This window comes from Bacillus rossius, chromosome 1 (genome assembly GCF_032445375.1).
Source record: "Bacillus rossius redtenbacheri isolate Brsri chromosome 1, Brsri_v3, whole genome shotgun sequence".
Taxonomy (NCBI): Eukaryota; Metazoa; Arthropoda; class Insecta; order Phasmatodea; family Bacillidae; genus Bacillus; species Bacillus rossius.
The window spans coordinates 259,855,805-259,877,726 of NC_086330.1; the positions used below are offsets into that span (position 1 = coordinate 259,855,805).

General features: G+C 34.3%; 1 protein-coding gene across 1 annotated transcript in view; it reads right to left on the reverse strand.

Moving 5' to 3' along the window:
- Nucleotides 1-18,352, reverse strand: part of LOC134527527 (small ribosomal subunit protein eS6) — a 33,980-nt gene extending 15,628 nt beyond the window's left edge. The window contains exons 1-2 of the mRNA XM_063360273.1: nucleotides 18,234-18,352; nucleotides 17,852-18,056 (exon numbers count right to left, since the gene is read on the reverse strand). Coding sequence (XP_063216343.1) covers nucleotides 17,852-18,056; nucleotides 18,234-18,239 — 211 coding nt within the window. The 5' untranslated portion in view covers nucleotides 18,240-18,352. The remainder of the gene's footprint in view (nucleotides 1-17,851; nucleotides 18,057-18,233) is intronic.
- Between the last annotated feature and the right edge of the window lie 3,570 nt (nucleotides 18,353-21,922).

A 21,922-nucleotide genomic window follows, 5' to 3' on the forward strand; every position in this document is an offset into this window, starting at 1 on the left:
TTTTGTTTATTTTTTTATACCCACATGAGGTTTTTTTCAACCCCTTGCAGTCAAATAAAAATTTGTTTTGGATAAGTTTTAGAAGATTTACAATTAATTGTTATACATTTCAATATTTTTTATAGATTTTACCATAAATAAGAACAAATTTTATAGTGTATGTGGTATGGAAATATAGTTTTTTTTACCCCTTTTTATTTCAACCCCTTGGGCAATCGTTTGTCTTATCAAAAATTGTTTCAGACAAAAAATTGTTTGTCCAAATCATGATTTTTCCACCCCTTGCAGTTATGGTTGGTCTTATCAAAAATTTTTTCAAAGGTTTTCGGTATTACTCCGAGTACGTTCAAACGATATGGTATTTGTCATACTATGGGAGTTACAGCGATTTTTCTGTTTAACAAAAGGTCTTCCCAATTTTACCCCTCTGGTGGGATTATGCTCATTAACGAAGTCAACCAAGATTTTTATCACTATAATTTATGTATCAGTTTGAAAATGATTTGTGCAAAATTACGGTAATATTGTCTATGGCACTAACACAAAAATTATATTAATATTTTCCTGAAGTCGCGGCTACAATAGGTAGTCTTTCTTTGAAATATCCTAAGAATTCACAAATTAAAGCAAATAGAAGAATAAATAATGCGTAGAAACAAAATTGTTTTCAAATATATCACTGAGTTAAAGTTAAAGTAAATTACATTTAATGTATGTATATACATACAATCACTCACTTCACGGACACAGGTAGGTACTGAATTTTACACAGCGTGTATTCGTGCTCTCACATTTTTAACTTCATGCGAGCATTCGTGAGAAGAGATGTAATTGATACGCAAGTATCATCCCACCTCCCTCTACTTTCAGCACGGCGGAAGGGGAAGCATATGGCAGGGCATTACAGAGGGTGCCACAACAAGCGGCAAGCAGTTTCGCAGACGTTTACCTCTAGTATTGCCATTAAATTTTTTCGCTGAGACATGCCTGTTAAAATGCAGGAATAAATGCAGGAAGGTCCAGGGGATGTCCGACAGGTGAGTTCCTTAAATTCTGACGATTTTTACTACACAAAAAAGTAGACTGAAAAAGGTCATTTTTGTGATACTGGTGGGGACACAAAAATTAAAATGTGGGTACAGGGCAACTTAAAACCACCAAATTGATGTTGAATGTACTTTTTATTCCTCTCCTGCGCAAACAAAAATTAAAAATTTCAAGTACTTTTTAAACGAGTCATAGAGGTAAATGTCTACAGTGTCTTTCTTCCAGCGTTTAGACGGCACCCTTAAACAAGTTACAAGAATCGTATTTAACCTCTATATCAGAGATAACATGAATTTTTATATCATTATGTAAGCTGGCCGAACTCATAAACTTGAGTGTAACACATACAACTATTTGAAGGAATTTAAATTATGGACCTACTAATCTAATATCAGAGATTTTTTAAAACAGTAAAGTTGTTGCTAGAGTTTTTCTTATTATTACTAGAGACCGGATTATATGCAACATAACAAGCATGAAATATGCATGCAAATATGCATTAAACATGCTTGAAATATGTATGCAAATATGCATGAAACATGCATTGCAACATTAAATTATAAAAAAATAGTAGTCTTTAGTATTTTTTACTTCAAAACCACATATATTGACAGAAAATTTAATAATTATTTAACATTTTGTATTCTTTTAGACGTTAACAATCAGGTACTGTTCCAGATTTTTGTAACTAAAATTGTGCCTTCGATCACTCAAAATAATTTTATAAGTGGAAAAAGACCATTCCACATCCACTGAGGTAACTGTGCAGTATTTGAATTTGGGTGCTATGTTAGCACTTATTGTTTCTGGCAAAAGTTCACCTGTCCCATTAATAAAACTACCAATTTGACACAAATGTTCAAAGCCCTAGTTTTTGCTCAAAATGTTTTCAAGCTTTTCTTTAAATTTAAACGGGAACACACCTGGCAATGTGGAGTTCATTTGACGGATTTTATTCTTGAACTGAATTGATTTAGTCAAGGCCAAACCTTGAGTTTCAAGCCTTTTAATACTTGCAGGTATATGGGGAAAGTTGTGCTAATCACTGCTATGTGTTTCTTGATACCAGAATAGTTAAATGCTTCCTTAGACTAACAAATTGCCATAGCCTCTGCACTATCAAAGTCATTTAGTACACTTTTGATGTCCTTGTAATGTTTGTTGTAAAACAGTACAGCTTCAATCCATGTACCCCACCGAGTAAAGGGATATTTGGCAGATGCGAGCAGGTGCCTTAAGTAACACTTTTTTTTGTTGACAAAATCAGTTTGTTTACATTTCCAAATGTGGATCATACTTCTTCAGCGAGTCGATGCACTCCATGAGAAAAGCATGTCACATAATCAAATTGGGATAAAATTCTTGAAGGGCTTTGGCTGCCTTGATCATATAGGGAGCAGCATCTGAGATAAATATAAACCATCTTTTATCTGCAGAAGCTTCAGGAAATATTTTTTAATACCCTCATTCACAAATCTGGCAATTGTTGAATGTTTTGTCTTTTCAAGTTCTTTGCAGGCCACCAGATAGGAAGCAGAAGGCTCTAGTCTTAATGAACCGACAATTAAATTTGCAATGTAGCGGCCACAACTATCAGTAGTTTCAACAGCTGAAATCCAAATAATGCTATCCTGGAGTTAATTGCGTATGTCTTCCACAACATGTAAGTAAATTGTTGGTATGTAATGTTTACGCAAAGTTGATTCACCTGGTATATTTGGATTCAAGTAATATTTTTGCAGAAAATATTTGAATGTAGAATTTCTAAGTTTATGGAGAGGAATATTACTCACAAGCAATGCTTCACATAAATGCATATTAAACAGATTTTGTTTGCCTTCTGAAGTAGAATTATTGCTACTTGCCGCTGTTATAAGTTGTTGTGTTAGGCCTTTCTTTTGTAATCCTGCGACATGAAGACTTATCTTGACATGCTGGTAAATTTGAAAATTATTTTGCACACTGAATATTTTTCTTGCAAACTTGACAATATAAAACACTTGACTTCCATCGTATGTAAATATTTTAGAATAGTCGGCTATTCACGAAAAAATACTTTTTTTTTTGGTGGCATGGTACATTTTAAAGTTTGCACAAACAAATACAACACTACACAAATGCAATGAGAGCGTGTCAACAATTACATGCGTAATTTAATTGCCTAGTGATAGTAGTGTACGATTATATTCCAAACAGTGAACAGTTGAACTAACGAAAACAAATCCCAGAGGTTTGTATTCTGTAAACAATTGATTGGAGCAACTGACCTAGAGTAATATTATGCTACCAAAACAATAGACGGGTGGCTGCTATGTGCGCTCGAATCGTGCAGTTAATTGATATGGCCAGCTACAATGTAAGATTTCATTTGTTCATTATCAATCATTAACTATCCTACCCAGAAATATTGCAATTATAGCAAAATTATGCATCATCATAAGATTTTAGGTAAAATATGCAATAATCAACGAAAATGGGCTAAATATGCAAATGCATATAATCCGGTCTCTAGTTATTACAAATGGTTTTAAATCTTTTTGTACTGTGCATTAATTTTTCTTCTGTGTTCCCCTAAAAAACTATACTGACATTTCCAAACCTGGCACAGCCGTGGTCACAAAAATGCCCAATTAAAGAACCTTTACTGTACTTAAGAAGAAACAATTCAAAAATGAAACAACACTAGTCTCTCCCTGGAGTTCAGGGCATATCTAAATATATAAAGAACTCTACAGAGAAAAGTTAACAGAAAAAAATTCTGATTATGCCAAGTAAATTTTTAATATCGTTCATAATATTTGACTAAACATACGTGGACAACTAAAATGTCAATTAAATATGCTAATATGTCTAGTTTAAATCTTTTAGCAGCAAATGGAAGTTTACTAAATTAAAATTCACATCAAACATGCACTTGCACTGGAATACAGGGGTTCCCCTAAACCGGACCCTGTCTGGGTCACTTGATGTAGGATTAAAAAAAAAAAATCTTTGTAATTTAAATTCAAAATTTTTCAGTTGTACAGTACAAAAAACCTCAGTACTTTATTGGTAAACTTAAAATAAGTAAATCCTGTTTTTATTTTTTTAATCCATCCCAGATTGACTGGATATCTAGACGAGCAGGGTCCAGATTAACGGGACATCAGTGCATTACTTAATTATCACATTTCACTGATTCACACATCTGTAATAACCTCAACTTGTGCTGTTGTAAATAAACATACAATGGGCTTCAAAGAGCGAGGAACTCTAACTCCTTCACTACTATCTTGAGTTACTCCCATTATAGCTAATAGCTGCAAACACAAAACATGTTAAACCTAAGATAACAATATAGAATGTGAATAAAAAAATACAACCGTGATCCTCAAATGTTATTCATACAGATAAATCTGCTTATTTTGCTTCCCAACATTCCACACAATAACCTACAAACATATGACAATACCCATCAGAAAGTACCTGTTACACAAGTGTGTCATTTATTCACTGACGACTGCACACGGTATATGCAACCGTCAAACCTAAATGATGGTAGTCTACCACGCGACAAGTCCAACCACAGCTACCATCACTCTGGGTCTGACAAGCATGTGGAGTGCATACAGTAGATGTCTACTGGATTGAAAACACATAAAATACGTATTACCATATTAAAAAAACCAGAGGTAAACGTATGAAAGGATTGCCACATTTTTATAAGCACAGCACAAAATTACTACACTATAATCCGGCAACTTTGTTTTCGACATGCGCAGACCCCAGTGTCAGGCGGCGGTCACGTGATTCTCTAGCGGAGTGGAGTGGAGGGGATCAGTTGACGGTTGTGCTTCCTGGATACGCCGCTCCCGAGATAGTGCTTCGCAGGTCGGTTTACACGATACGGTTTGCATTATGGCTTCAACTTCAGGAATTAAGTCACGCATTTCAGCCGGTACACCATTACATAGACAAGCAAGGGAAATCGTTTACAATGTTGGAACACATTTAAAAGAACAGAAACGTTTATAAAAATTAAATTACGTCACAGAATCGGCAAGTGCAGCGACAGGTGTTTCGCAATCAACCATTAAAAGTTTCATTGCGGAAGGTAAAATTACTAGTAAAAGTAGTTTATCATTTTCCACACCCACGGGTAAGAACAAAGATCGAAAGAAAAGAATTGAAGTTGATGACTTTTCCGAATGTGCGATTCATAGGAAAATTCATGAATTTTTGACAGTTAGAAAAACAGTGCCGACATAGAATTTGACAAAGTCCTTACCAGATGACGGTATTGTGAACTGCAGCAAAGAATACTTGCGCAACTGTTGAAACGTCTCGGTTTTCGATGGAAAAAATGTCAAGTCTAGAAGAAAACTTTTGATAGAGAAACCTGAAATTGCCGCATGGAGAGGAAAATATTTACAAGACATTCGTGCATACCGAATTGCAGGGCGGAATATAGTATATATTGATGAAACATATCTACACGCTACTCACAGTGTAAGTTCTTGCTGGCAATCCAGCACTGAAATGGGGGTCACAGAATCTATCGGTAAAAGGCAACAATTGATAATTGTGCATGCTGGTGGCGAACAAGGCTTTGTCCAGAATGTGTTATTGATTTTTAAATAAAAAACAAAAATCCGGTGACTATCACGATGATATGAGCTATGCAAATTTTTTGTTGTGGCTAGAACAAAAGTTACTACCAAATTTGCCAACGAAAAGTGTCATTGTTTTAGACAATGCTAGTTACCACAATGTTCAAACCAATAGAAAACCTTCATTAGCTACTCTTAAACATGACATTCAAGATTGGCTTAGGGAAAATAGCATCCAGTTTTCTTCTGACATGAACAAAGCCAATTTTTTGTGTTTGGTGAAACAGCATCCTTCCCCAAAAATATTCAAGGTAGACGAAATCATAAACAAATATGGCCATGATGTGATTTGATTGCCCCCCTACCACCCGGATCTAAATCCAATCGAGCTAGCGTGGGGGGACATCAAGAGGAAGATCTCTGAGGAAATAGGTAACTCGTTGGACGAAAAAAAAAAAAAAAACTATGTGAGAAATTGTTTACTTCGTACTCCGTTGAACAGTGGGAAAAGTGCTGCGAACATGTTAAAGGTATTGAAGCTGAATATTTCAGAAGTGATGGAATCATGGACATCGAAATCGACAAAATTATTGTAACCCTTCAATCATCATCTGATGAAAATTCAAGTGGAACAGATACTGTACATAGCTTCGACTCGACTAGGTAAGGTTAATATTTCCTATGGTTATTCAAAATATTAATTAATCTTTCTAATGATTCTTTTGCAGCTGTATGTGATAACTATGCAGGTTGCATAGCCTATGTGAATAAATGTTCTATTGGCTTGATATATTAATATTACTTATTAAGGGGAATGGTGTACTTATACCTGACAGCTAACATTTTGACTCAACTTGGTTGTCAATTTTGTTTACATTTAATTGACACTTTACGATTGCCGGCTGCATGTAATGTATAGTTTTTTTATGTTCAATGCCCTAAATAGACATGCAGTTGTTTCTCACAGGTTCCAATGCCCTATTAGACTTTCATCGGTGATAGTGACATTTCATTAATGGGATATATTTAGAAAAGTTAAGTGCATGCTTCTATAGATGTGCCCATGCATCTGATAAGTATGTTCATCTAGATATAGAAGTGGGAATGAATATATGTAGTTTTCGTAATTTTGAGGGTTTCCAAAATACGTTTCAGGAGTCTTTTCCCCCTCGATTACCGATTTCATTATTGCGTCAACCAAATGACCCCCATAATGCTGCGTCAAACGCAACAAATATCTTGTTAGAGTGAATACCTTTCAGCCTCATCGCGAAGCGAGTGAAGTGCGTTCGTGTAAGTTGTCCTTGAGGGAGGAGTGGCCCTCCCCTACCTGCAGACGATTCGGAGGGGTAGGAGGGGTGGAAGTTAGGGAGGGAGGAGCTGCGCGGAACAGAAACGTACAAGGTCAATTACTAAGTTGCCGGGCTATAGTTGATAATTGGGTGAATTCACCAAAAATTAATTGTTAAATTACAAAACAATTGATTTTTTTTTATTTTAACCAAAACTCATTCAGTTTTGGGACTGTTGTACGAGGCAAAAAAAAGTTTTTTAATCTTACTAGATAATTTTTAAAACTATATATTATACATTATTCAAGGGAGTTACAAAATTACATTTTTGAGCTCTTTACATGGGCCTAGAAGGAAAAAAATCAGATACACTATAACATACACATAAGTGAAGTTTATTTGCCACGATTATTCATAAAAAATTTTAGGCTCTCATACAACACAAACAGCAGTAATAGAAATAAAAAAAATACCTTTCACCACATCTTACAGGTGTAGGTAGATTTTAAAGTAGCAATTAATTCTGGAAATATTTTGGAAACTTCTGGAACATTTTAAGAACTTAATGTACATAACATATTTACAAACTGATACATTAAATATTGCCTAATTTTCCATGCATCTAAAATATTACAAACAGTATAGAACGCAGTATTGAATAACTTAGCGAGTTTATAATTACATACCAAGATTATTTAATTTTTTTGACCTCTGAACACTATTTTTCATCCCTTGCACTAATAACTTGGTCGTATAAAAATTTGCTTTGCACTAAGATTTAAGACAATATTAAAATGGTTTCAAATAAATACAAACAAATTCGATGCTAAAAAAGTTAAGAATTTTTTTTAATTTCAACCTATGTTTTTATGATAATAATTACTTTCATCAAAAATTGTTTCAGGCAAAGTTTTAGATGAAGTTAAGGATTCATATAATAAATCTATTTAAAAAGTAATTATTTTTTTTTACTTTCAAACCTTGTTATTCTACCCCTTGCAGTTAATGGTTGGGTAAACAAAGATTTATTTTAACAATAGTTTTAGTCAATATTTAGAAAGTGAAACAAAAATAAGAATGGATTCTACAGTGTACCAGGTGGGAAAAATTTAATTTCTTTTCTTATTCCAACCCCAGGTTTTTTCAATCCCTTGCAATAATAGTTTGTGTTATCAAAAAATGTTTCAGACAAAAGTTTTAGATACAAATTATAATATTTACAAACAAATTGAATGAATTCTAATGTGTCCTTACTAAAAGAGTTATAAATTTGTTTTAACTTTCACTCTTTGCAGTCATGGTAAACCTATAAAAAAATTATTTCAGACAAAAGTTTTAGATAAAAATTATAATTTTACAAACAATTTTAAAGGATTTTATATAGTACCTACTAAGGGAGTTATTTTCTTTAAAATCTACCCCTTATTTTTTCCATCTCTGCAACAGTGATTCAACTAATCAAAAATTGTTTACGACAAAAGTTTTAGATGAAAATTATAAGATTATACATAATTTTTATGAATTGGATGCTGTGCCTACGAACGGAGCAATGATTTTTTTTTGTCCTTCAACCCTTGTATTTTCAACCCCTATCAGTTATGGTTAGTTGTATCAAAACTTTATTCAGACAAAAGATTTTTGGTTTACTCCTACGAGTTATAATACGCTCAAACACATGTGATATTTTCCATATTATGGGAGTTACAGTGATTTTTCAAAAAACCTCCATTTCTACCCCTTTGGTTGCATATTGCCCATTAACAAACTTGACCGAGACTTTTCACTACTAGATTATGAGCATCAGTTTGGATGTGATTTGTGAAAAATTGTGACAGTTATTATGTCCACAATATTGTGATGTATATAAATATATCTGTATGTATGTATATGTATGTGTGTACATACACACACATAGCTGGACCATGAAACAAAAAACTATATAAACATTTTTTGAAAGTCGCACCCTGGTAACATCTACAATAAGTAGCATTTCTTTGAAATCTACCTAAAATGGTCATTACACTGCACATACTATAGGATAACAGATAATAAATTTATCGCAGAAATAAAAGCCATGTTTAAATTCATAGAAACAGCACCTGAAGTATATACTACATGTACTGGTGCCCAGAGGTGTATCACTAGGGCTACCAGATCTGGAAGTGAAGTATGCAGGTCTGCAAGTGTACCTTTGGCATACTTCCAGGTGAAGGAACTTCTGAATTTTAAGAAGTGTTTTATAGGTTATATTATTAAGTAATTTTACTCTTAAAATAATTTCAGTTTCACTTTATATTATATTGAGACTAATAAATTAATTAAATAAATTTTCAATGTTAGGGATAATATGAAATTTCCAAAAATTATTGCACATACCCTGAATGAAATTAAAAAAAGGTAGTCATCAAATAGGTTGCCATCAATGTGTGTACATAATGTAGTGTACAAAAACACTTATTTCTGTCTAACATTCTTGTTTAAATGAATTTTTTTTTTTGAAAAACAAATGCAAATGTCAACCTGTTTAGCTGGGTAATACAATTGCAGGGGCCACAAATACTACATTTCCAACAAGCGCCAGTACACCACAAGGGTAAGTAGAATATAACATGTAGCAAGAACAATACTTTGTACATTATTTCAGACACAGCCTTAATTCTCATGAGGCCCATCCCACCAAGACATGGAAACGTTAAAATGTTTAACAGCACAGAACCATTCTCCGTCTGCTGCTTTCTGAGCGCATGGAAACTTAAATGGCAACCTAAGAGCATAATTTTCTAGATTAGCTGCTTCTGTGAAGAAAAAAAAAATCAAATGTGTTACATTTAAGAACTATTAGTTATTGTGGTGGTTGTTAGAAGACAGGAGTGGAAGATTGTGAAATATTAATTACCTGCAAACGTGTTACAGTTCAAGTGCTGTATTCAGGTACATAAGTACATCATTAGGGCCAAATTTGTTTTAATTTTGGTACTAGTTGAGTTAAGTGTGGTATTAAATTAATTATAAAAATGGTCGTATGTACATGGTTTTCTCATGTGTGATTGCAAATATACTGAAAAGTTATTTTAGATAGCTTGCATTTGAATTAATTTAAATTTGTACTATATTAAATATTATTGTAGAGTTGTGTTGTTTGTAATTTATAGTAGTATTATGATTCACACAAAAGGTTAGGGGCACGAATAGTCAAAAAATAAATTAGTTTTGGCATATGATTTGACATGATGTTTGCTAAGTGGATGCATCTTCAGAAGTGAATTAGTCAGTTTTGTATTGCTGCATTTTCTGATGTAATACCGTATTGGTCCGAATATAGGCAGACCTTTTTTGCCAGTTTTGTCAACCTTGAAATCTAGAGTCGGCCTATAATGGGGCACTAGCCAAAATAGTATAATTAAACACATACATTTCAAGGAGAATCACTTATGGCATAAAAATGTTATCATATTTACAATTCATAGACCTAAAATTAAACCGTACTTACGTGGACTTAGTAATTTTTTCCAACTTAGAAATTTAGTAAACACACTTAAATGTGTGTACATAAGCTATTTCTTTACTCTATAAAGAGGGCACAGATATAACCTCAATCTGTAGGCAGTGAACCTATCAAAAGCATGGTTTCTACATTACCATGGCTAACATTACCGTGGGCCATGATAAATGCATTCAACCATGGTAATGTTTTAACCACTAATATAATTCTGTCTAACATCTGCTACTACATGCTAGTGCTCAAAATTATTAAGTAGATAAGTTAAAAACTTGAATTAGGTTAAATAATTAATTTTAGCCAAATAAAAGAAATTCTATTTTGGATAAGGGTATCTAACTAAACTATTCCCATACAAATGATTTCAAGGGCACAATATGGTTTACTGTACATTTGCATATGAAATATTCAGAAGGTTCTTTAAGTGCTACTTAGCTTGTAATATTTAGATAAACACTGTTCTTCTTCCTTACAGTTTTCATTTTATTTTCATAGGACTTAGCTATGGCGAAGAAAAATCCAAACAAAATTACAGAAGCAGAGAAATTAAGATTGAAAAAGGAGTGTGAACGAAATAGAAGAGAAACAATAAAAAATGATCCAAAGTCATACAAAGAAGCTTTGCAAAAAGAGAAAGAGAGGTGTTTAAAGAGAACAAAGCAGGCCAGATTAAAATGATAGAAGATTTGACAGAATGTGAAAAAAGAATCCAAAGGAAAAAATGGTGCATGAACAATCAAACCCATAGTAATAAACTAAAAGCCTTGAAATCTCTCGCTACACCTCCAGCAAGTATAGAACCACGTGAAGAAACTAGGCCAAATGATATTAGACCACACTCTCAACCTAGTACTACTAGTGGAGTAAACACGTGATCTTAGAATGTACCTGCTAAGGAAAATTGTGATGATAAGCTTTCATCTGGAGGAAGTTCACGAAAGGAGGCTGGATATCACCGTATCAAACGGGACAGGGCTAAGGTATATCGCCGCCTGGCAAACGCAGAGAAAGAAATTAAGAAATTGAAGACAAGAGTGGAATGTTATAAGAAAAGATATTCTAGAGCTGTAGATAAATCTAAAAATACAGAGCTGACTCCAAAGAATAAAGTGAAGGAAATCGTAAAGAAACAGGTAGTATCCCATGAAGTGAAAAGAAGACTTTTATGTGGAACAGCAATTGAAAATGAACTTACTCACACTTTCACCTGGAGGAAAGGAACAAGTTCTGCCCAATAAAATCTGTTAAAATTGTAAAATATAGAACACTATGAGATAAAGAATGCAACTAAATACATTAAAATGTTTTTCTCCAGGTTTATTGCTACTGTGATCAAACTGAAAAATATTTATTTAATGTATTATTGCAATGTTTTAGGTGAAACTATCATTCGTGGGGAATGGGTGCTCGTCAGTTATCAAAACAAACAATATCCAGGAGAAGTTGTTGATATTATCAAGGATGAAGTATAAAGTTTTGTGAAAGTGAATGCCATGGAACCTTCTGGCATCAAGAACTATTTCATATGGCCACACCGTGAAGACATTCATACCTACCCATATTCTGACATTATACGGAAAATCAGTCCACCTGTTCCATGTGATAGCCGTGGAAGCCAGTTCAAGTTTGACTTTTAAAATCTATGGAAACCATGTTTAGTATCAGATATTACACAACATTGATTTAGCAATCATGAAATACGTAGTTATTAAAGAGATGTTATGGCTTCAGATGGACCATGTTTGTTATTTTTATTTTATTTTAAAATCCATTGGATTTGTGTGTACAATAAAGCACGAAGAGAAATGGTAGGCTTAGTAATATGTACTATTACATTTTGTAATATGTACCATGGTAACCTTAATTTTTTTCTCTAAAATATTTTTATTTTTATTATTATTATTATATATACACACATTGTACATTGTTCGCATGTGGAATTTATATATTTAATAACTTATAACATTTACTTACTATATGTATTTTTTTTTTAATTTTATTGAACATTACCATATGGATAACTGATACATTACCATGGAGCTATAAATTAAGAAATAATTTTTATATATAATAAATATGAAGTTTGATTTTGGCTACTAATTGGAATGAGTCTACCATGACCATGTACACAACTAAATTTTTTTGTTAAATTTTAGGAGCTACTTTAAGTTGAGTAAAATCAATGAACCAAATATGCCACTTTCGTGAGAATGACCCAGATAGTATTGTACGCTAAGGCTCCGCCCACATTGCTGGTTGCGGGAAAAAAGGGGTAGAAAAATAAGTCTGAAATAAAGCTAACTTCAGCCAAATATTGCTGATACATATTTTAATAATTTTCGAATCACTATATCTTATTTAAAATGGATTTTATCCCACGTATTCCCTAGACTTCATAGGCTTGCAAACTTTTATAATGCTCTAAAAAACCGTTTTACTAATTTTTTCGGTAAATATTTACTTGGGCGGTATTTCCGAAAAAATGTTAAAAATCCGAAAATACCTTTATTTAATGCTCTTCAACTTCCTCTTTTCATTAAAAGCGGCGGAGATTAGAAATTCCAAATACTTTAGGAGATATCGAATTTTTTAATTTCTTCATATGTAGTTGAGCGGTATTTGCGAAAAAAAAATGTTAAAAATCCGAAAATACCATTATTATATGCTCTTCTACTTCCTCTTTTCATTAAAAGCGGCGGAGATTAGAAATTCCAAATACTTTAGGAGATATCGAATTTTTAAATTTCAGCACAAAACCAGCGCATTCCTGTGGCGTGGGTGCACCATTGTTTCTTGTTTACGTACGAGTAAGGTAAGTGCCCCAGTACTCGTCACTGCTCCAATGGTCGTCACTAGCAACTTCAAATGTAAATAATAGAGAAGTAGCTCAATATATCGCCAACTTAAATATTGACAAAAATTTAGTCGACGTTCTAGCTGAAATTACCACAATAGTTTTCGGAACAAACACTATTTTCAATCAAAAAAAGTCCGTGCATCAAAAGTTCGTAGAGCAGTGAAGATAAATAGGGGAATTCCTATACTAAAACACTAAGGACGTTAGTGCACATTTTTACTTCTAATTCTGTAATTTTTCATGTTTATTCGTGATGTTTTGTGCTGAATGTGTTAGTTAAATGTTCTTGAAGAGGTGAAAGTGTTTATTTAAAAAAATTCGTTTTCTTTGTATGATTTAGTTAGGGTGACGAAAACCGGATCAATAAAAACCTTGTATTGCTAGTGTTCGTCATACCTGACGAGCACTGGTACATTTAATATTTTATTTAAAGTTGTGCTAAGTTACACCCTAAAGTTCTTAAATAATATTGGTTCTTTGTTGTTAATAGACAAAGTACGTTATTATGATCAGATCCAGTAGTCGTCACCTATGACGACTTCCGATGCATGTGTATGACGACTTCTGGGTCGGAAATTACTTTACTTTATTGATTGCAAAAATTGTGTAGGCATTGTTGTTTACATTAATTTAGGGGTCATTCGATATATATTTTGACATTAATAAGTAAACTAAACATTGTAATGTGTCTCGTTCTTTAATTACAGGGCAAAATGCCAAAACGGAAAATACTGTTGTATGAAGAGTCAGCCATGGAAGCTGCTCTTAAAGATGTAGCGAATGGTATGAGTATAAAATGTGCAGCGGAAAAAAATAGTGTGCCAAGGAACACATTGTCCGATAAACACAAAGGCAAATCGCCCTTGGGTAGGAAGATGGGCGGGCCCTGATTCATTTTTATATTTTACTTGTGATACCGCATAACATGCTATGTTGCAGCAACGAATTGAGTCGTATTGCGTACGCGTACAGTATGACGTCGCGTAAATAATAATAAATATAATATAAACAATTAACAATATTTGATAATTAAACAGTTTTTGTTAACCAAGAAACAATTAAATCTCATTAGAGTGGCTTTATTATATCTCTTTTAAGATAAGAACAAAAAAAAACGTGAAAATACGCGATAGTGAAAAACAAAAACATACATATTTCTAATTTGTAAAAAAATACTTTGTTACGTTGTTTCTGTTCCAATCTCAAACTTTGTCTACACACATAATACCTTTAATAAACAGTAAAAAAACTTAGACGAGGAATTTCCAAATTATACTTTATTAATAAACAAACATCGTTCTTTGTATCGTAAATTCATTGAATATGCGCGCACATGCGTAAAATATACAAGAAATGCGAGTAACAAAATGCAGCCGTGTGTAACGTTTCGTTACTCGTTACTAGACGGCACACCCGTTACTCAGTAACGAATACATTCGGTTTGCTACAGCTCTATGTGCTGTCCCTCTTTGTTCCGTGAGTGCTGTAAGTAAATTCAAAATTTAATGAGGATTATTCATTATATTACTGAACGATCTTTATGAAATGCCATTTTGATGTTTAAAATATAGTACCAAATAAAATTTGAAGCCCAAATAGTACAATACTACCATTCTGGATCCATGAATTAAAACTAATGCAGCCGAAATCGCACATGACGACTACTGGCACAAACATGTGACGAACACTGGCAAACACGAAAATTTGCATGACGACTACTGGCTCGAAATCAAACTTTTTTCAAAATTATAAATCTACAAAAATAATTTGTGTTTATCGAAGAGTGTTGGATAGCATTGTAGAGTAAAGTTTGAGGTTAAAAACAAACATGTAGGGGCAGTAATACACCTACAAGGTTATGTACACAATTTTTTTTTTATAAAACTCTTCTTAGCATGACGACTACTGGTACATCTACCTTATCCGTTTTTTATTGGATAATGATGTCACGTGATTGTTCGTGATAGGCCAGAATTCAAATGAACTAATACGTGATTATTTAGTTCAATTATTGTTTAAACGGTGTTTAATTACCGCCTCCAACTTAGGTGAGTTTTTAACGTTTCTAATTTTAAAGTCTTATTTGTTATTTTGATATTGTTGCGCAAGTAATAAGTAACAAAAAAATTTACGTGAGTTGTTACTGTACATCCTTTGTTCGGGTTTGTTAGGTAAGGTCAGTTACATTATAAATAATTTAAAACTAAATAATAATTAAAATTAATTCACATTATTTTTAATATCACCTTAGTTTGAAAGTATTTATAATGTAACTGACCTGACTTAATCGACCATTTTAGTTTACTGTTCACCCTCTGTCCGGGTTTGTTTGGTCAGGTCAGTTACATTATAAATATTTTAAAACTAAACAGCCATTAAAATTAATTCACAAAATAATTTTTAATGTCGGCTTAGTTTGAAAGTATTAATAATGTAACTGACCTGACCTAATCAACTATTTTATTAATTACGCATTCACGATTCACGAACACACGGCAAAATAACAAAAATGGCGCCGCTCGAATGGTTCCACAGGTCTTGTATTGCAAAATTAAAAAATTCGATATCTCCTAAAGTATTTGGAATTTCTTATTTCCGCCGCTTTTAATGAAAAGAGGAAGTTGAAGAGCATATGATAAAGGTATTTTCGGATTTTTAACATTTTTTTTTTGCAAATACCGCTCAACTACATATGATGAAATTTAAAAATTCGATATCTCCTAAAGTATTTGGAATTTCTTACCTCCGCCACTTTTAATGAAAAGAGGAAGTTGAAGAGCATAAAATAAAGGTATTTTCGGATTTTTAACATTTTTTTTCGGAAATACCGCCCAAGTAAATATTTACCATTTTTTCTTTCTCCAAGAAGTCCACCCATCTTGAAAATTATCCAAATGAGATTAAATTTCTAGCTTTTAAGAAATTTATTTTAATGTACATAAAAAAAGTAATTATAGCCACTAGTTATTTTTACAGTGAAAACAATTTTTTAAGTTTTAAAGATGTAAACATATTAACTACCACACTGCGAAATACTAGGCTTCTATTAGCCTAGTCGTACAGAGAAACTTAACATTAGTGCTGAGGGTAAAATTCTTACATCACAACTTTTCCGTAGATAAAATAACAAAATTCCAAATATTCTTTTATCGAACACTAAGACATTCCTATATTTACCCTGAAAACAATGTTTCTAAATAAATACCATTTGTAGGTTACATTACAATAACAGTGCATTGATGTGGTCACAGTTTATTCCTCTTTCCTGTGTGGGCAAACCTAACCTTGACAAGTCCATACAGAGGACATGTTTGTGTGTTTTCGGTGTAAATATCACAAATTTGTAAATTGTGGGAATAGTCAATTAGATAAAGTTAGGAAAATTAAAATTTAAAATATGTGTAGTTGGTTAGGTTCGTTTAGCTACATTAAAAATACTTCAAAAATATTTTTAATGGTTACTTAGAAATTATGTATTTAAGAGAACAATGTCCTGACATAACCAAATGTTCAAACAATTTCTTGGTATTACTGTAGCTAACCTCATCTAATCAACTGTCCACACTATTTTTTAAGTATTTTAAATATAGCTCGACAATTCTGTAATTTCTCCATAACTGAAGTCTATAAAAGACAAAATTTACATCTTTCTTGCCATCAGGTTCAAGGGATGAACAGTTACGTAATACCGAACAATTGCCCCCTTAATATATTGTGAACGGTTAGCTAGGTTAGTATAACTAGATTGAAAATACTGTAAAATATTTTTAATGGTTGCTTAGGAATTACAAAATAGCTTAGCAACCAGTTCACATCAGACCATTCCAAGGCCCAAATATTTCTGAAGTTCACTGAAGGTTAACGTAGTTCGCAGATCGCACAAGCAACTCAGGAGCACATATTACAGGATAAATAAGCGCATGAAAGACGTCCAAATGGTCTTTTATCTTTCATAGGGCCGCTTGCAGTGTCAGGCGAGTAAAGTCGAAGCAAACACTTGGCAGGTTAATCAAATGGAAAAATACTCTACTTCATCTCAAATAATTACTGTTCTAAGCCAGCCATGTGAAGGAGAAATTAAATAAGTCTAGCTACATTACAAATACTATAAAGGTTAGTTCAGGATAACTACATCATAAATTGATAATTACTGGTCATACTAACCTATCACCATAGTTTTAAAGTATTTTTAATGTAGCAAACCTAACCGAATTAACCATTCTCAATATTTGACATAAGTTCTCATAAGTTAAACACACGGTACACACCGTAAAACAAAAAAATAGCAGCGGAACCATCAATTCACACGTAACATGATTATATATGATTTCTCAGAAACCAGTAGGAACTCAAAAGCAGTTTAGAGAGTAAATAGAGGAATGCCTAGTGTTAGAAAAAATATATTCTGAAATGTTTGATATTTTAACTACGGAAAAGCCGTGACAAAATAATTTTACCTCACTTTTTATCATTATTGTAACCCAAGATTTACATTAATTTAAACCTCAGTTGCATCATCTTCAAAACACAACATAAAAGGATAATGAATCAAAATAGCATTACTCACTGTTGGTCAAAACTCCTTGCTTCATGGGAAATCCTTGCTTGTCATTTCCACCAGAAACTCTCACAACATAACCTTTCCACTCATCGCCCAAAGAATCTGCTTCCACTTCAGCGCCCATGCGCTTCTCATAAAATACACGAAGCTTATGCTCATCCGTGACTTCAAACAGCTTTTGGCATCCCGTTGCCGGGAACGACACGTTGAGCTTAAGAACAAAAAATACATTTTCAATCAAATGTACACCCAAATATGCATCCAATTACATCTACAGAAATGCTACTCATAAAATCACTGTTCAATAACCACCTAACACCCACAACATGTACGTCTAAAAGTGTGGAACTATTTTTTAATTTCGATTATAATCACATTTAATACAAACCTTCATTATTCTAGTTAGCAACCCACGTCCATATTATTAGAGGAAAAAGACAAGGCTTTAACGTGCGTCTTAAAAAAACAAAAAAAAAAACGATTTCCTGGCTAAGATGTGAAGGCGTAGAAATATATTAACAATTTAATAAAATACTGTGTGTTCGATTAGATTCCCCTTACTAACTGTTCAAGAGTCATGTTGCACTCATCACATTGAAAACACACTTTCAGCAATTAAAGAAGCATAAAAAGTGATAATCATTATAATTAATTATATAACAAAAAACACCACGATCTAGGTGTTTAAAATTCAATACATATTATTACTGCCTTTGAATCCTATATAAATACATTTGTTTATATACTATCAACAGTCTAGCAAATACATCATAATACGAAAATAGCATGATCTAAACTCAATTTTATCCCGATAAAATATTATTGTGTAAAAAAGTTACATTAAAAGTGACATCATAGCTCCTTGACCAATAATTGAAGCCAAGGTTTCAGCTCTGTCCGCAGAATTGCACACAGGAGCTTAATCTGTACAGATTGCTGCAGTCAATAGCCACCATAATTATAATTAATAGTTGTGTTGTTTGCTATTTAAATGAATGGAAAACTATCATCATACAAAATAAATTGTCTTCATCTTTTTCAGTAATAAACTAAACATACTGCCCAAAAGAATTTCTGAATTAAGTTGTGTTCATAACATAAATTCTGTTCTGTGAATGTGGTAGTGGCATGTTGTAGTCCTGCATCCAATCCCATTTGGCCACCGCCAAGGCCAGACACTGTCGTGAGGCTGTCCAGTATTTCTCTATTTTAATTCTGTTTTACATATTTTTCTTTGTTAGTAATTAATGTTTTTGTCTCTGTTTTTGAATCACAGATTGTTAGATAGGTAGTGACACATAATTATGGTTTTGCCAGTGTATTTTGTGTGTTTGTTAGTGGCACTTCTTAGTTCCCTGTACTAGAGTAAAATGACTATTCATTACTACTAAACTGTTAGTAATCCTTTATGACATAAACTCCTGGCCTACTACTTGCCATGTCCTATACCTGTGTGCGAGGGGTAGCATGGTTAGAGATGTGTCCATAGGCTCGCAACATATGGACCAACCAATTGTTTCACTAAGTTTTCCCTCCAGTGTTCACCAATGGGGGTGCGTCCTCAGTCAGTCACACTTGGCTGGAGGGTCCACTCCCACATCAAAGTGTAGGACTTTTCTTTCCCAGATCTTGTTCTGGGCAAATAACTATTACATCATCAGAAAAGCGACCAAGTGACATCCCCCAAATCACCTCCACATTGTGTAACACCCCTCATGCCCCAAAATTAGATTATTTTAATTTAATAAAAAAATCTTAGGAAACAGCTGAGTAAAAATATAAAGAAAAGGACAAGTATTGCCAAAGGTGGCACGAGGTGGTGAACAAGACAATTTAATAGGTACTCCCTGCACACAAGTAACTTGGGAGTTAGAGGATCGTTTAAATAGATATAGGTTAATAAGAAATAAATCACTACATAAGTAGATTGGTCTGTAGGTTTCCTGGTTTATTTAAAAAGAAGTAAATTAAACCTGTTTGCAATTTGTTTTGGATTCTTTAAGATTAACAATGAAGGGTATTAACAAGATATTAAAGTTATTAAAAGAGAGCCAGCCCGATATTATTAAAACAAGTCATGCTATACTTTTAACAACAGATCAATCACAGAAACAGAAATATGAAGTATCCTTCCTTACATAATACAGTATACTAGATCTGTCCACTTATTACAGTGATTATCGTTTCATCTAAACATTTTCATATATTCTTGTTTTTTAAGTTCCTTATGCCACTGCTCGCTGGTATTCATTAAGATAAGTTCGTTCGTTGGTTGTAAGGGAGAAGTTATATTTTTAAATATACCCGGGGCTTCAAGGTTGGACGTCTGGCCGGGATAAAGCTCTTCTTAAAGAGACTCGAAGCTCGAGGTCCTGGACAACATGATGGGTGCAATTTTGGCGCCCAAATGTTGGACCCTGTCTGAAACACAAGTCAAATTCAGACGAATTAGACCTGCTTCCAGACAGTCAAACACAGTTGGCGCGAAAAGGCCTACAAACGAGAATTTGGGGAGGAAAAGAGACCGAAGTACTCACCAAACAGGGTGTAGCTCCTGGACTCACGAATAGTTTCGCGCAGAACACCAAAAGGCGCGGACCGAGAATAGCACGGAGGTCGCAAAAGAAACCATGATTTAGAAAAATAAAAAATAAATATAAAAGTTTAAACTAAGACATAACTTGCTGCCTAATGACAACGACTGACTGGCTACTGCTACATTTTGTGCCGGAAATTAGGCATTTCGTCACCATTTTAAATTTTTCTATAATTTTAAAATTTTTTGGGATTTATAATTTTTTAATTTATCTGGTTGTTCATGGGGGTGATTTACTTTTTGTTAGGCCGGTGTATGCCACGTGTTCAAACTTTGTGCCAGTGGACCGAAGCCCCTTCCCGGGGGGCCTATCTGATATTTTGCTGTGTATGTGGACATGGGCAGCCCGGCTGATATTTCTCTCGCCTGCAGTCACGTCCCGAGTTTGTAATATTATTTCTCTTCATGACCAAAATTGCATAGAGCAGCTCCTGGGCTGCAAGCTGCTACTTGGTATACAGGCTTGCTGAAAATAGCAAGTCTCGTCACGAAGCAGTCTCCAGTGGAGCTGCGTTCCCACCTTAGTGGCTATTTCTGTCCCCCCTTCCTCTCTCTCCTCCTCACTTTAGTTCTGAGAAATCAAGCTAGGAGCAGTGACCTGATGGGACGATGGCCTAATTCAAGGACCTTCTCCCTGGTCCGACAGAGACGTCCCCGACATCTAGCGGAGGAAAAAGTAACCGCGGGCCTGGTCGCCAGCGTGCAGAGGTCACCCTCATGACACCTGGTGGCAAGTCAGCTCACCGCCTCAGTTAGTTCCCCTTTACGCCGCTAGAGAGCAGCGCCGCGGCGACCTTAAGCCTTATGCTTCCTTCTCGCGGCCTGTAGAAGTCGATTGTTTGTTGCCTTCTATTCTGGACAGTAGAGAGCGCGCATGTCGTGTTCTTGTCACGCCAGCCTTGGACTCCTTCGGAAATTTTCGGCTTAGAACCGAACCTCCCCCCTCCTCCCTAGGGCGTTAGCGCCAGTTTTTAATTAGAAGCCTTGTCCGCCATTGTGGCACTTAGTTCTCTGAGCTTGGCTACTGACCACGTCTTCTCAGCGCCCTCTGTGCTAAGAGGCTTGTCGCGGCAAAGGCGAAATCGTGTGCACAAGAATGTAGTCAGCTTGCTTTAGGGATGTGATCCCAGTGGTACAGTAGCCAGTCAGATGTATTATCTAGAAAAAGTCATGTTTAGTTAAATTTTAATATTTTTTTATTTTCCTAAAAATCTTGGTTTCTTCCGTGTCATCCGCGATTTCTCGATGCGCGTCATCCTGATGTCGGCGCGAGACACCTCGCGAGCCCTGTTTTCACACCCTGTTTGGTGAGTAATCCGTTTTTTTTTTCTCCCCAAATTCCCGTTGTTGGCTTTCGCGCCAACTGTGTATGACTGTCTGGACGCAGGTCTAATTCGTATTGAATTTGGGCTGTGTTTCAGACAGGGTCAAAATTTCCGGGGAGAGAAATTGCTCCCCGCATGATCTTCGGGACCTGCTGC